Here is a 13,030-nt window from a genome sequence, read left to right on the forward strand (position 1 = left end):
CCAGGAAACCAGCCCAGCAGGCTGCGCTGAGGAGGGAAGGATGCTCCTCAACCACGTACATTCTGCCCCACGGATAAAGGATGCAAATCTAATCCTTGCCACCTCTGAGGCAGCAAGAAGAGCCTGGCAGCACCTCCCAAAGACCTGCTGCATGCCTGGGTTGTGACATATTCTTCCAAAGGGTTTTTTTCAGCTCACCCTCCTATTTGCAAGCAAATCTTATAGCGGAAAGCGAAGCCCTGTCTAGCAGAGCAACAGGTACATTGATCATGGCAGTCAGCACATCCACCAGCCCAGACAGGGACAAGGACATGTCCCCAGCTGTGCCTTTGCAGAAACTCGTCCATCCATCCATTTATCCATCCATCCATCACCACACGGTGACAGGACAGAAGACAAGGAACGAGTCAGCAACCACTGGTGTCATGTCAAGCAGCGCCCGAGCCGAGCTACGTCGGCACAACACGAACTCCCTCCTGGGAACACACCGCCTCACACCTGGACTCTCCACACATGAGTGTTTTGAGATGGGAATGGCCTTAAATCATCACTCACGGGGAGTGGAAACAGAGACAGCAGCGTGGAAAACATCTGCAAGGGGAGGACAGCAGGGACTGTAAGGAGTAATGGCTTCCTCTCTCTTAGCCTCATTAGCAGCAGTGGCCCAGCTGAGATTAGGCCATTTCATTGCAATGCCTTGAGTTTGAGGTTGATAATTTTGGACTGGGGCTGCTCTCAAAGGACCAGATGTGCCTTATTGCACTTGATGAGGCAGGTGGGAGAAATTAAGGGCACATTAACACTTGCTGGCTCCAAAGCACCAGCTAGAGGTGCTTTATGTTCACAAGGTCTAAGCTGCAGCCCTGCGGAGGGAGCATGCTCAGGGGAGCTTGGGGAGCAGCTTATGTTTGTAGGCTCCGGTAAAACCCCCTGATTTCTCTAGGCTTCCCCCAGGATGGAGCAAATCCCTGTGGACAGCCCTGCCAAGGGCAGGTGAAAGGCTTAGAGGCTGTTTGATGGGGGTAAAAATCGCAGCCCAGAGGGACCCGCAGCCCTCGCCTATTTAAAACCAGCTGCACTGGGCTCCGCTCCCTGATGAGCTGCACCTGCCCCCGGTACCGCCCCCCTCGGGGATAAAAGCGGGGCCGAGGGGGTGTCGGGGGGTTGCTTGTGCTCATGGATGGTATCTCGCCGCTGGAGCAGTACCTGGAGCGTTGCGGCGGGCAGGTAAAAAGGGAGGGGGGGGGGGAAAGAAAAAGCTGCGTTGGCCGGGAATCGAACCCGGGTCAACTGCTTGGAAGGCAGCTATGCTCACCACTATACCACCAACGCCGCGCTATACGACGTTTTCCGTCCGCGTCTCAAGTACGGTGGCCCCGGGGCTCTGTCGTCCGCGGATTTTTTGTGTCCCAGGTGGCTTGGCTACCATCTCCAGCCCGGCCCTGAGTAGGGGGCTACTGAGCTATAATGGTCCAGAGCTGCTGGGTGAGGTTGTCCTCAAGTGCTGCGAGAGGAGCACTGCTTGTGTTCAAACTCGCTCTCTGCGAGGGACAGCCTGCATAGTGGGGTGTGTTGGTACTGAGGGAGAAGGGGGCTTGGATCTCTTCATGCTGGTTGGGAAATACTTGCAAAAAAATTCTTTTTCCTGGTATTTAGAATAGTCTTCCTGGGCTCAGGTGGTTGGAGAGACCACAGGGTGAGGAACTAGTAGAGGGCAGGGCTTCTCAGCTGGGCATCATCTTCACCCAGGGAACACAACTCCTTCTTCTGCATCCTGTTGTAAACTACTTTTTCAGCTCAGAAAATGGGCTGCTTAAATCCAGAGACATTTAGTAAAGCCCTCAGAATATGGCCACATAAAGTATATAATGTGATGAGGTATAACCAGGGTTTTACAAATGCTACAGAGCTTTTTGTGTTTCAGACTTGCTGGGATACTTGATAATAGCAGATTTGTGAGATATCACTGCAGAAAGGAAAAAAAAAATCCAAGCCAGTTGTTTAAAGCAGCTGGATTTGATTTATGTGTACCTGGGTTGCAGGAATTACTCCAGTGGAAGTGAAAATGGCTGTTTCCCCTCAAGCTGCCCCAAACTTAGTGATCTCAAGCAGGATCTATGTGTGAAATCTCCTTGCTGGAGCTGCTGGGAGATGTCCAAAGCTATGCTGTTGATGGGGCCTTCAGTGAAGTTAATTAACCTCGAGTCTATAGCAATAACCCCTGGCAGTCAGCCCAATATAAACATGGTCTTGTGCCCCCTTTCACAGCCTCTGAGCATCTGCCTAAGAAGGCAATTTCCCCCAGCGCTTAACCCTGTAAGGGCTTTATTCCAAACTAGTTATATGTAAACCTGATAAGAAAAGAAGATCTGCTTTCTGTTTCTACCTACTCTATGCGGTTCCCTTTCTGTTACTTTTTTTTACTTGTTTTACAGCTGTTTAATACTTCCAGCCTCATATACCACTCATTTGTCCATCAGCTTCTTCCTTTAAGCTGTGCCACAAACTGGGGGGGGGAGAGTTTTGACTGTTATATATATTGCACTCTCTGATGCCCCTTAGCATGATGTGTGAGCGGTCCTACAGGCTCGCAGTGATGCGGCTTTTTTGTACCATTTTCTCTGCATCATAATTAATACAAAAATTAGCTCCTGTACAGCTAAGCCTTAGCCCACCGGAGGTCTTGCAGAGACTGTGCCTGCCTTCCTCTGTTGCAAACTTGAAAAATATCTGTTTAAAACAGATGTATTTTAGTTATTCCATAGTATATTGTTATTTGTAACTGCTAATACCTTTGTATCTGACCTCTTAATTCTCAGACAGTGCTCTTGGATCCTGCCTTCCAAAGAGCCAAGGGGTTAAGCAGTACCCAGTCTTATTCAGTAGCACCCTGCCCCAGCCGATCTCATATGGGGCTCTGCACCTATAAGTCAGTTTTGGAAACAATTTTGAACTTAGGTGTTCATGATGCTTTCAGAGATAAACTTATTCAAGCTAGAAAGGGTTCTCTGGGAGGATTTGTCACTTAGTAAGAGTTTTTGAAGTGTCTCCAGGCAAATATACTGCAGAGTAAGTAGGAGCAGAGATCTGCCTGTGTGCATGGCTGCATTGCTAAGTGAGCTGATTAGCGCAGAACACAGAGCAGCCCTGGCTCAGGGCTGGAAAGCATTGATCTGGAAACCCTGCTCCCGCTGGAGCTCGGGCAGGAGCTGCCAACTCCAGGGCCTCAGTCTTGTGCATGGTTCCCTGTTCTGATTTGTGCTCGGACTTCTCAAGTCCTTTTGGCTCTCCAGCCCAAAAATGCCTAAATGAACACAAAACCCCTTGTATGGATCATGTAGTCCAAGCTGTCACCTGCTGTGGGCGTTGGCAGAAACCGCCTTCTGGGAAGAAGCTCTCTACTAACTAGAGGTTTATGCCCTAATGGAGAAGGGAATAAATCCTTCCCTAAACTCTTGCCTCATCATATTACGATGCCTTTTAAATAGCTTTTAATAATAAACAGCTGATAAAGAAGGATATTAGTATGCAGGACCTTGCTTGCAGATATGTCGCATGCTTGATCTGGGAATGGATGCTGGATTTGCTGACTCTGTCTCACTTAAATTAAGCTGGTGACCTCCAGCAGCTGAAAAGAATAAACTGCTCGGGATTCTGTGAGCTGCTGCCCTCTGTTGCACAAATCCAACACAACACTGACACTGTCTCCTGGTAGCAGGGAGAGGAGCTAGTCATATAGTGAGTGGGAGCTAAATCCACCAGAAAATGCCAGCTGTCTTCCTTGGAAAAACTCACGAGCAATTATGTTGGTTACGTGTGTAACTGAGGCACGACAATGGCTGTGAAGGGCAAAGGGCCAGCATTGTTCCTCCAGTCACTGCGGAAGGTTCACAGTATTTCGCTGTTTGTGGTATTACAGGAGTACTCCAGACTGCCTCTGAGGTGTGGGGGGAAAATGCATATTTCTACTATAGAAGTTATCTGGATTTTTATATGCTGACAGACAAGCAGAGGATGCACTTTCAAATCTTAAGACTATTCTTTGCTATAATATGTATGGAGGGGGAGGGGGAAAGATTGAAACTTCCACATTGAAGATTAATCCTAATGTAGTATCACAGTTAAAGTAAATGTTTTAATACAAGATCCTTAATGACACTTTTTCTTAATTCCAGGATGACCTTTCTACTAGTCCTCAGCTGTTTTCTCCCATGAGCCCTTATGATGTAGACCTTCCAATTCAAACAACTGAAGATGTGTTGTTTGGTTCTCAACTTAATCAGCCCAAAGAACTTCCTACAGACTTCTCCTCTGTGGACCTCAGCTTTCTTCCAGATATTACCCAAGATAACAAAGAACAAAATTTATCTGAAGATGGCCATGAAATGCAAAAAGAGCTTGATGGGTCAATATCAAGAAATGAGGAGAGTGGTATCTTCATGGATGAAAGCAGCTTGTCATGTCCAGATACAACTCAACCGTCCCCTGAAGCATCTGGCACATGTCCTCCTCTGACACCAATGACTCCTATGACCCCGGTGACACCCGCATCGGAAAGCTCTGGCATAGTTCCTCAGTTACAGTGAGTTAATGTATTATATATGTAGCATATATAATAGTAATAGTTTTGCTTAAACTGCAAGGTAATGCTCTGAATTCTCAAAGAATGTGGCAAGCATGGTTTGGCCTTAAGTAAGGCCACATAAAAGACTAGACGGGCAGCTGTTCCTCTTTGAGGAGAGGTGGAGCAAATGGACTGCCAATATTGGAAGGCAACTGGATCCTGTGCAACATAAAGTGGCACAGAACAACACCCAGCTTAGCAAAACGGGGGAGAGTGGACCTGATAAACATGCTGAGTGAGTACCCAAAATGCCTCTGGCTTGTTAAGGGGGAAAAGTTTCTTCTGGGAGACAGAAGATGAAGTCTCTCCATGGGAGAAACGTTTGGTACAAACTATTTATATAGAGTATGTACTGCTAGCTACTTCATTCCACAGGACGAAATGACAAAAATACTTGAAAAGGAGGATTTCTTCCAGCAAGGAGAATGTTAAGGATAATGGCAGACTCAAAGAGGTTTAAAGATGTCAGTCTGCTTTTCTGAGCACAGAAAGAGTCTGAACTGAGCAAGGGAAAGGGGCATGAAAAGAAGTGAGAGAAATTCTGGCCTTGTTAAAAGATCTTGTCCTGTCTAGGCTAGAGCAATGATGGAGTAGTTTATACCTGTAGAGAATGACATACTCTTATCTACTTCAAGAGTGCTGTAGGGACTCTGTAAACACTCAGTAGTGGCTCAATTCAAAGCTGTGAAAGGCTTCAGTGATGTAGTTCTTGGAAGACACACAAATTTAGTGCTCAGGGACTAATAATTTCATACCTTGTTATATCTCCTCCTGTGAGAAACTGTAATTTTGGTATTGAATTACTCAAGTTTTGCCAGAAGTAGCTTAATGCTAGAGTGGGAAAGAGGTAGGCAGGAAATTAGTTGATGGCAATTATTAATTGGAGTGTGACTTCTCATTAAGCTAATAATGTTGGGGGTTGGGTCTGCAGTGGATTGCTTTTGCAATAACAAAATTCCCCTCTCATTCCTCAGGAATATAGTGTCGACTGTAAACTTGGCTTGTAAACTAGATCTGAAGAACATAGCTCTGCATGCCAGAAATGCAGAGTATAACCCAAAGGTAAATCTTAAGGACTCAAAGCTTTACTTGAACTCCCCTTTCTTGGTGCTGCTGGATTCTAATATACAAATTCACCATGAGCTTTGTCCCTCTTCTAATAGCACTGGTTTGACCCACAGGGGAAAGTCATAAAATTCTGCAATTTGGGCCTGTTAAATTAAAAGAAACACAGGGGACCATAAGAATTTTATTTTTTCTTTGAATAAAACCCTAGCAATTACCAAGCTGTTTAAGAAATTAGATGAACCCTCCCACCTGGGCCAGCTACCTCCAGCTGAAAGGGCTCAAGCAGCCCTGACTGGGGGGGTTAAAACTCCTGTTTGAATTGAAGAGAATTACTGGAGTCAGAGTGGTATTATGTGACACTTCTAACAAGTGGCCTAGACTGCAGAAACGTACTGGGAATAGACTGGGTTTCTGTAAGGGACGAGGTAGAGGTCCTGTGACTGTAGTTTTAAGCCCCATAGTCCTAAGTGGGTGGAAAATAACTTCAGGGTGGTAAATGAACGCTTATGCAAAGCAAATGCATGCTGTATTGAGCTTTGAAAGTGACAATTCTTGAAAGAATGAACAGTGATACAGCACCAGCTAAATTCCTCAGCTGGACTGCGAGGTCTTCCTTTGAATTTGTAGAGGTTTGCTGCTGTGATCATGAGAATCAGGGAGCCACGAACAACAGCCCTAATCTTCAGTTCAGGAAAAATGGTCTGCACAGGAGCAAAAAGGTAACTTTTTTATTTTTCCTTCCCTCTAAAGGTCTGGGTCTTGCAGCTATGCCTATATTCTGATGAAGAATGTCAGAAAACCCTGTTTAAATTATCTAGCAAAGGGCTGTCATAATTGCAAGGGAAAAAAATGAAGCACTGGTATCAAAAAATGTCTAGCTTTCTCTTCATGATGGCAGTTTAGTAATTACTGAATTGTGTGCTTTTGTCCCTGAATATAGATGGAGCTGAGCAGACACTAGCAGAAATGCTGCTAAAATGCCATGACTTGTTAAGGGGTTATTTGCATTTCTCACCGACTTTAAAGTGAGTTAGGACATAACTTGTGTCTGTCAAGTCTCTCTTCAGTGTCTGTGCTCACTAGTTAACACATCTGCCTCGAGAAAATGGGAACTGGAGGAAAGCAAAGATTATTTCTGTACTTTGAAGCTCTTTTCCTTAGGTTCAGCAGCTCCCTTGATTTTATTTTTTTATGTCCCTAAACTGCCAATGAGAATGCATAAATGTACAGCTCGAGACCTCTTCTCCAACCCCTACCACCATCCCAAACTAGCTAGACGATTGTCCTGGTGTCTGCAGTCTACCTCTTGGATCAGCCCTGAGAAGCTGTTTTAAGGAACTGAGAAACCCCTAAAGAGAGGGGAAACTCCTGGGTGACAGAACATGCTCCAGTGTGCTCAGATAGACCACAGGAAAGTGAATGACAAAGTGCCTTTTCCCTTTTAGATCACTGAAATAGTTCTGGGGAGAGAGACTTGCTATTTTGAGCAGTAGCAGGTCTTTTTCTGGAGGACAAATTAGCATGGTAGTGGCTCCAAACTAACTTCCAGCTTGAGAGCAGAAGAGAGCACTAATCAAAGCTGTTTTTCCCCTTCTGCTCTTCCTTCAGTGAAGAGCAATCACGGCTTGCGGCCAGGAAGTATGCACGCGTGGTGCAGAAGCTTGGGTTCCCTGCCAAGTTCCTGGACTTCAAGATACAAAATATGGTCGGGAGCTGTGACGTGAGGTTCCCCATCCGGCTGGAAGGCTTGGTTCTCACTCACCAGCAGTTCAGCAGGTATGTGGAAGTTAGAGGTACAACCCCATGCAACTTGGAGCAGTGTCTTTGTAAGCTGCAAATAGACGCAATCCTGAGGCTGCATGAGCCTGGGAAAACAGGGTAATAATTAATTGGACACTGAATATCAAGGATGTCTTTTGGTGAGCAAAAAATGTGCTTGCTGGTTCAGCAAGTGTGAAGTGGCTGTAGATGCCATGTGTTACAATAAAGATAGTAAAGTTTATTTTCTGCAATAACTCCTGTTCTGAGTGGGGCACAAGCCAAAACAGCCCCCTGCTTAATTGCCAGGATGATGAACAGCAAACTAGCACTAAAGCTTCCAATGCTTGAAACCACGACTGACACAATTCAACAGTGAAGGGCTCTTCTAAATTGCCCTCCTGTGTGTTGTTCACAGCTCTCCCCTTGCAGGGACACCATAAACACAGGCTTTAGAAACCCTGCAACTGACAGCATAGTACACGAGTGTTCAGTCACTTCTGGGGTAAATCAGATCTGGTTAAGAAGAAAGGCTGAAGAACTGCAAGAAGCTCCTGTGTTCTTTGCTCAGTTGGTTAATGAAGATATTATCTTTTGTAAAAGTTTTCTTTAACTGTGAATATTGCTGACACTATCTTCAGTGTCGCTGCATAACAGCAACATGCACCAGAGATTTTTCCTTAATCTAAGCAGTGCTGGTGATCACAATTCTACTAGTCTCCTGTTATTGCCAAGTGCAATATCAAACCTTAGTGAGTATTTTTCTTCACTGTAGTTTTCCACAGGAAAATAACCAGTCTCGATTAAGTACTTCAGGTTTAATTGGAGCAGCTCTTAAGCTACTTGAACCTGGTCTATGCCTTTGCTCCATTGTGAACCTTTAATACTTAGCGGCCTCTTAACTCCCGGCAAACCAGATGCCGATCTGCAAGGATAAGGTTTCTCACCATCAGCCATGAAGCCAGACTGCAAAATACAGAACCAAAAGTATAGTGTGTTTCTGGGATATCGCTGGATGCCTACTAGCCGTCAATTTAACTGATTAATTAATCAATTTATTGATGGGCATGCTGTGCCTTTGAGATGGGCTTGTTCTTAACTAGTTATTGCCATCACTGAGGAAAGGACGAAGACTTCAGCACTGATAAAATCAAAATTCAGTTGTGTCTTTTATTAGCACTGCATCTAATATTTTGCATTTAATTTGCAGACTAAATATATATTAAAGATTCACTTGGCTGTCATCTTGCCTTAGTTGCACAAGATGTTTCCTGATAAGGGCTCTTTGCAGACTAAGAAGGATTTGGGTGCTGTTTGGGGATTACAATAATAGTTTCAATGCTGCGGAAAAATAGCACTCAGAAGTGGCTCAGAAATCTTTAAAAGTAAGCATGAAGAACTCCTACCAGCTCCAGCTGGGATTACCATGTTTCTCTTGATGTCTAAAACCTGACCTGCCTTTCTCTGGGTAGCTAGCTAAAATCTGTGTGTTTAATTACTCTATTGTTAGTATAATTAAAGAGCACTTTATGCATGAAACACTGAAACAGTATTTGCATTCTACTAATCTTACCTGCTTGCTTTGAAACAGCTATGAACCTGAACTATTTCCTGGCCTTATTTATAGGATGGTCAAACCAAGGATAGTGCTGCTTATCTTTGTGTCTGGAAAAGTTGTACTGACTGGTAAGTGGTCTCCCTCTGTACATTTGTAATCAAGTGCTACCACATCTTCCGTGAAAGCATTTAAACTGAACATTAGCTAAACTAGTATTGTGCCACAGTAAAGCCACTCGGCAATCTTTGTAATGCCTACTGCTGCTTGTCTGTGTTTTCTGCAGATAAGTGTCAGTATTGTTGCACTAGAATCTCATAGTGCTTCATATAGTGTCTCAGACTTCCATGTTGTTAAACTTTAATATCTTTATCTTATTTAAAGCATAATGCCATGTGTCTATCTGCAGAATCCCAACAGGATGCTGACATGCTAGTAACTACTCAATCACTTAAAGATGAATACCACAATAAGCAATTTAAAATTGCTTGGACAGGAAGCAAACTTCTTAAAACACTTCACTGACAACATTTAGTAGGGATTATTAGAGGAAAGGGTGGAGATCTAAGAACTTGTTCCAGACTGTTTGGCAAAACACTCACGAGGCAAAAGGCTTGCTAAGTGTGCTCAGGAGATATTGGTACCTCAGATCCCATGCAAAAAAGGTTAATTTCCTAACACACTCTTTTGTAAAGATCATGAAAATACTTTTATTCAGATGTACTGAAAGATAAATGGTACTTGTTCCCAGAGGACCTGAATGCTGTATGTATATTCACAACACAGCTTTGAGGTATGTGAAAGACAGAAGAGAAGCGCCTGCCTTTAGCCAGAAATTCTCACGCATCACAAATGAGCTCAGCTAACTGAAGAGTGGGGCACTCAGCACAAACTTAAATGCTTCCCACCTTCTTGGGTCCAGTAAAATCATACTGACCAGTTCTATTCCACTGACAGTTGCATTTTTGGGTACACTAATTGCAATACCCTTGAGTGTGCAGCAGGCCCAAAAGCACTAAGGTAAGTCCTTGTCTGTGAACACTGCGCCCAACTGCAATGACAAAACTGAATTTGCTGAGCTGCATAAGTTGTTTTATTTTTCCCCTCATCAGGAAAGAAACTTGAAAGTAACTTTATTTTTTGAAAGTAAAAGTTGTAGTAATGCACATGAATTAGTCATGTCCAAGTGTGTTCTGAGGAAAAGGTTTAGGCATTCTTCCTGAGTGCCACTTAATCCTACTGCTAGTTCATTTAAATTCTGGTTTTTGTAACTAATGTTTGTTGCACTAGCATGGCAGAGTAGTGTCACTGTGAAGGAACAGTCCTGCCTAGTGCAACACAGCATACAAGACTCGGTATTAAAGATTTGCTTGCAGTAAAGTGGAAAAGGCTGTCTTTGAAATTGCAGATGACCTAACAAAGCTTAAAAATAAAAAAGCTTCTCAGAACCAGAGAAGGGGAGTTCTCAAACTGTAGATCAACTTGGATGTATTGGAATAAATGCCCTTCACTTCTTGTTTCTATCTTTCCACTTTATCAACAGGCAGCGCTGTTACTGTTAAGCAGGTAACACCATGGTTCTCAGTTGCCTTGTTTTGTGGTTTTTTTTCTTTTCAAAGCCAGTGCTTTTTCACCTGTCAAGAGTAGCCAACTCCTGTTGGTTCCACAGATTAAGCAAAACTTGTCTAGTCTTAAAGCAAAACAGGCTAGAAATTGTTCTTTGTGAGGTGGCAGAAGTATGATAGAAATTCTGCCTTAAACCAATAGTAAGCTCCTCTTAAACTCCTGTGTTTCTTCATGGTTTGTAATTTTATCATTAGGCTTGTTGCATTCAGTTATTCTCAACACTCTCCTAATTCTTAAACCTGTTTTTTCCTAAATGTCTTTCTAGGAGCAAAAGAGCGTTCCGAAATCTATGAGGCATTTGAGAACATCTACCCCATTCTAAAAGGTTTCAAGAAGGCATCATAACACGGCCCATAAAGCAACTAAGAATAATACATGAGTTTGTATTACTGTGTATGGAATGCAAGCAAGGGTATTCCTGGACCCAATTGCACCGCTGTGGATTACTAAGTGAATGATGCTATTCTGAATGCTATAAATGCCGATGCCTTTCTATAGTTTGTGAAATGGTTTTTAGCTTTTAGATTAGCTGCCTGTAATCCACTTGAGTTCTGACAACTCCTGTCAAGCTGAAAAATTTGCCAAATGAATGTACTTTTAATAGAATGCGTATTAAGGTGACACTTAAGTATTTTGTAACAGAAACAGTGTGTGTCTCTTCCCCTGTTGAACAGGTGAATCAACACTGCACTTCAGACTAGCTTTATCAAAATCCTCAGCTTTAAGTGTACCAAAACCTAGCTCCTGTGGTGTTGTATTTTCATGTTTAAACTCAAAATATATTTTTGTCTACAATATAGCTTGCAAAATCCAGCTGTGGATTTCAGTGTTTTGAAGACAGTGACTGCAGAGGAATCTGATGAATCCCTCTGATCCTACCGGTTGGATAAACTCTTACGTGTTAGAATGTTGGTACTCCTTCTACAGAGAAGACATTCAAGGCCCCTGACAGTGCTGGAACATACCTAGAAATTCTGTGGGTGGAGGGGTAACTAAGCAAATTATCTAATTTGTCATGACATAAATTAGATCTTAACAAGATGGTACCCACTTCTATTGCTATATTCTATCTAAGTCCCCTCAGATGATGGGAGTTTGTAGCTTGGCTGAGACAAAAGCGTGTTGGTTCGGAGCTGCCTTTAAAATAGACTTGAGGAAAATACAAAGAGTCTTGGATGCTCAAGGCTTAATTATCTGTATTACTTAAGCAGAGCTCAGCCAATGGCACTACATAAAACTTGGCAATTTTGCAGCCAAAGCAATGGGGTTCTTTATCTCCAAGTGAACTCAAGGCTTCCTTTGCAAAAGGTGTCATGCCCACCCTGGTGACGTAACAGGGAACAGTGCAAAAACTATCCCTTGACTGTCCTGGTACCTTCTATGATTCCCTGGAAGCAACTGTCTCTTCCAGAACAGGGCTTTGGTGCTGCTGGGGTTTGTTCTGTGTCCTCTCCTCATTTCCTCCTGAAGATGGAACAGATTTGTCAGGAAAATCCCTGAGCCACTAGAGGTTGCTGTTAGATGACTTAAGTGCAAGTAAAAAAAAAAAAAGGCTAGCTGGCCATAAGCTACCTCTGTCCTTGATGGAAATACACAACATGGGCAATGGCTTAATACAGGACAGGTTGTCATAGTCTTGTTGGGCTTGGTTTTGCTGTCATTAAGTTTACTTCTGATTCAGTGAGGATGTCATTTCAACTTTTGTGCCTGTAATATGTCTCAAGTGCTTTTATAACTGTCTGTCTGCTGCTCTGGAAAAAAAGTTTGAAAAACTTCATGCACTTCCTTATGATAAACTGGTCTTAACTATGTTATCAGTTTCTTTGTGGATTTCAAACTGTGGATTTCCACACTCAAATCTATTCTAAACAGAGGCTTACTTTTCTGTTTGTTTTCTAACACTGGAGACTTTCCACAGCTATGGGCTGGACTTATTTGCACTGTAGCTGTAAAAGCTGATAAGCTTTGAGTTACAATAATCTTTTGCAAGTGAAAAACAACCTGTTCTTATTGGGATGCTGGAAAAAGTTTATCTAAAATGAGCCCTCTTCAAGAAATTGCTTCTTAATTAAGAGCTTGCTACACAATTCCATGAGTAAAGTTAATGCTCTTTAAAAGTATGGGTAAAGTCTTAAAGATAAGAAATGGGCTCTGTGCCTTTTCACTGGGCTACTGATAACTTCATGTTTGCTATGGTAACTCTTGTCTTAAAAACAACTATTTTAGTTCTACCTACAAAGTGCAGTTCATACTAGTGTTGTGTAGCGCTTAAATACAGTAGGGAGGGGAAATAATACAGGCTGGAATATTTAATTTTTTTTTAAACTGCAGCATTGTTGGGGTTTGTTTTGTTTCTTTTAGAGTAGGGTATTGCTTTAAGTTATTCTGGTTTGTGTGGA

General features: G+C 43.0%; 1 protein-coding gene and 1 non-coding gene across 3 annotated transcripts; one reads left to right on the top strand and one right to left on the bottom strand.

Moving 5' to 3' along the window:
- Positions 1 to 1,121: 1,121 nt before the first annotated feature.
- Positions 1,122 to 12,445, top strand: TBPL2 (TATA-box binding protein like 2). 2 transcript variants are annotated; one of them, XM_074582416.1, is made up of 7 exons: positions 1,122 to 1,227; positions 4,176 to 4,582; positions 5,599 to 5,686; positions 6,320 to 6,411; positions 7,301 to 7,468; positions 9,042 to 9,136; positions 10,897 to 12,445. In XM_074582416.1, the coding sequence occupies exons 1-7, from the start codon at positions 1,177 to 1,179 to the stop codon at positions 10,974 to 10,976; spliced, it is 981 nt and encodes a 326-aa protein (XP_074438517.1). In that variant the 5' UTR covers positions 1,122 to 1,176; the 3' UTR covers positions 10,977 to 12,445. The 2 variants fall into 2 exon arrangements, with proteins under 2 accessions (XP_074438517.1, XP_074438518.1); XM_074582417.1 differs by having other exon boundaries at positions 9,078 to 9,136.
- On the bottom strand, positions 1,261 to 1,332 carry TRNAG-UCC (transfer RNA glycine (anticodon UCC)). Its single transcript has one exon. It is a non-coding gene; the product is annotated as a tRNA-Gly (tRNA).
- Positions 12,446 to 13,030: the final 585 nt, after the last annotated feature.

Source organism: Larus michahellis, chromosome 4, assembly GCF_964199755.1.
Source record: "Larus michahellis chromosome 4, bLarMic1.1, whole genome shotgun sequence".
Classification (NCBI taxonomy): Eukaryota; Metazoa; Chordata; class Aves; order Charadriiformes; family Laridae; genus Larus; species Larus michahellis.

Bases quoted from the DNA above. Each gene is read 5' to 3' on its own strand.
- TBPL2 (XM_074582416.1), top strand. From the start codon at position 1,177: ATGGATGGTATCTCGCCGCTGGAGCAGTACCTGGAGCGTTGCGGCGGG. The intron at 4,583-5,598 runs GTGAGTTAATGT...CTCATTCCTCAG, and splicing joins GGCATAGTTCCTCAGTTACA to GAATATAGTGTCGACTGTAA. The intron at 7,469-9,041 runs GTATGTGGAAGT...GCTTTGAAACAG, and splicing joins ACTCACCAGCAGTTCAGCAG to CTATGAACCTGAACTATTTC.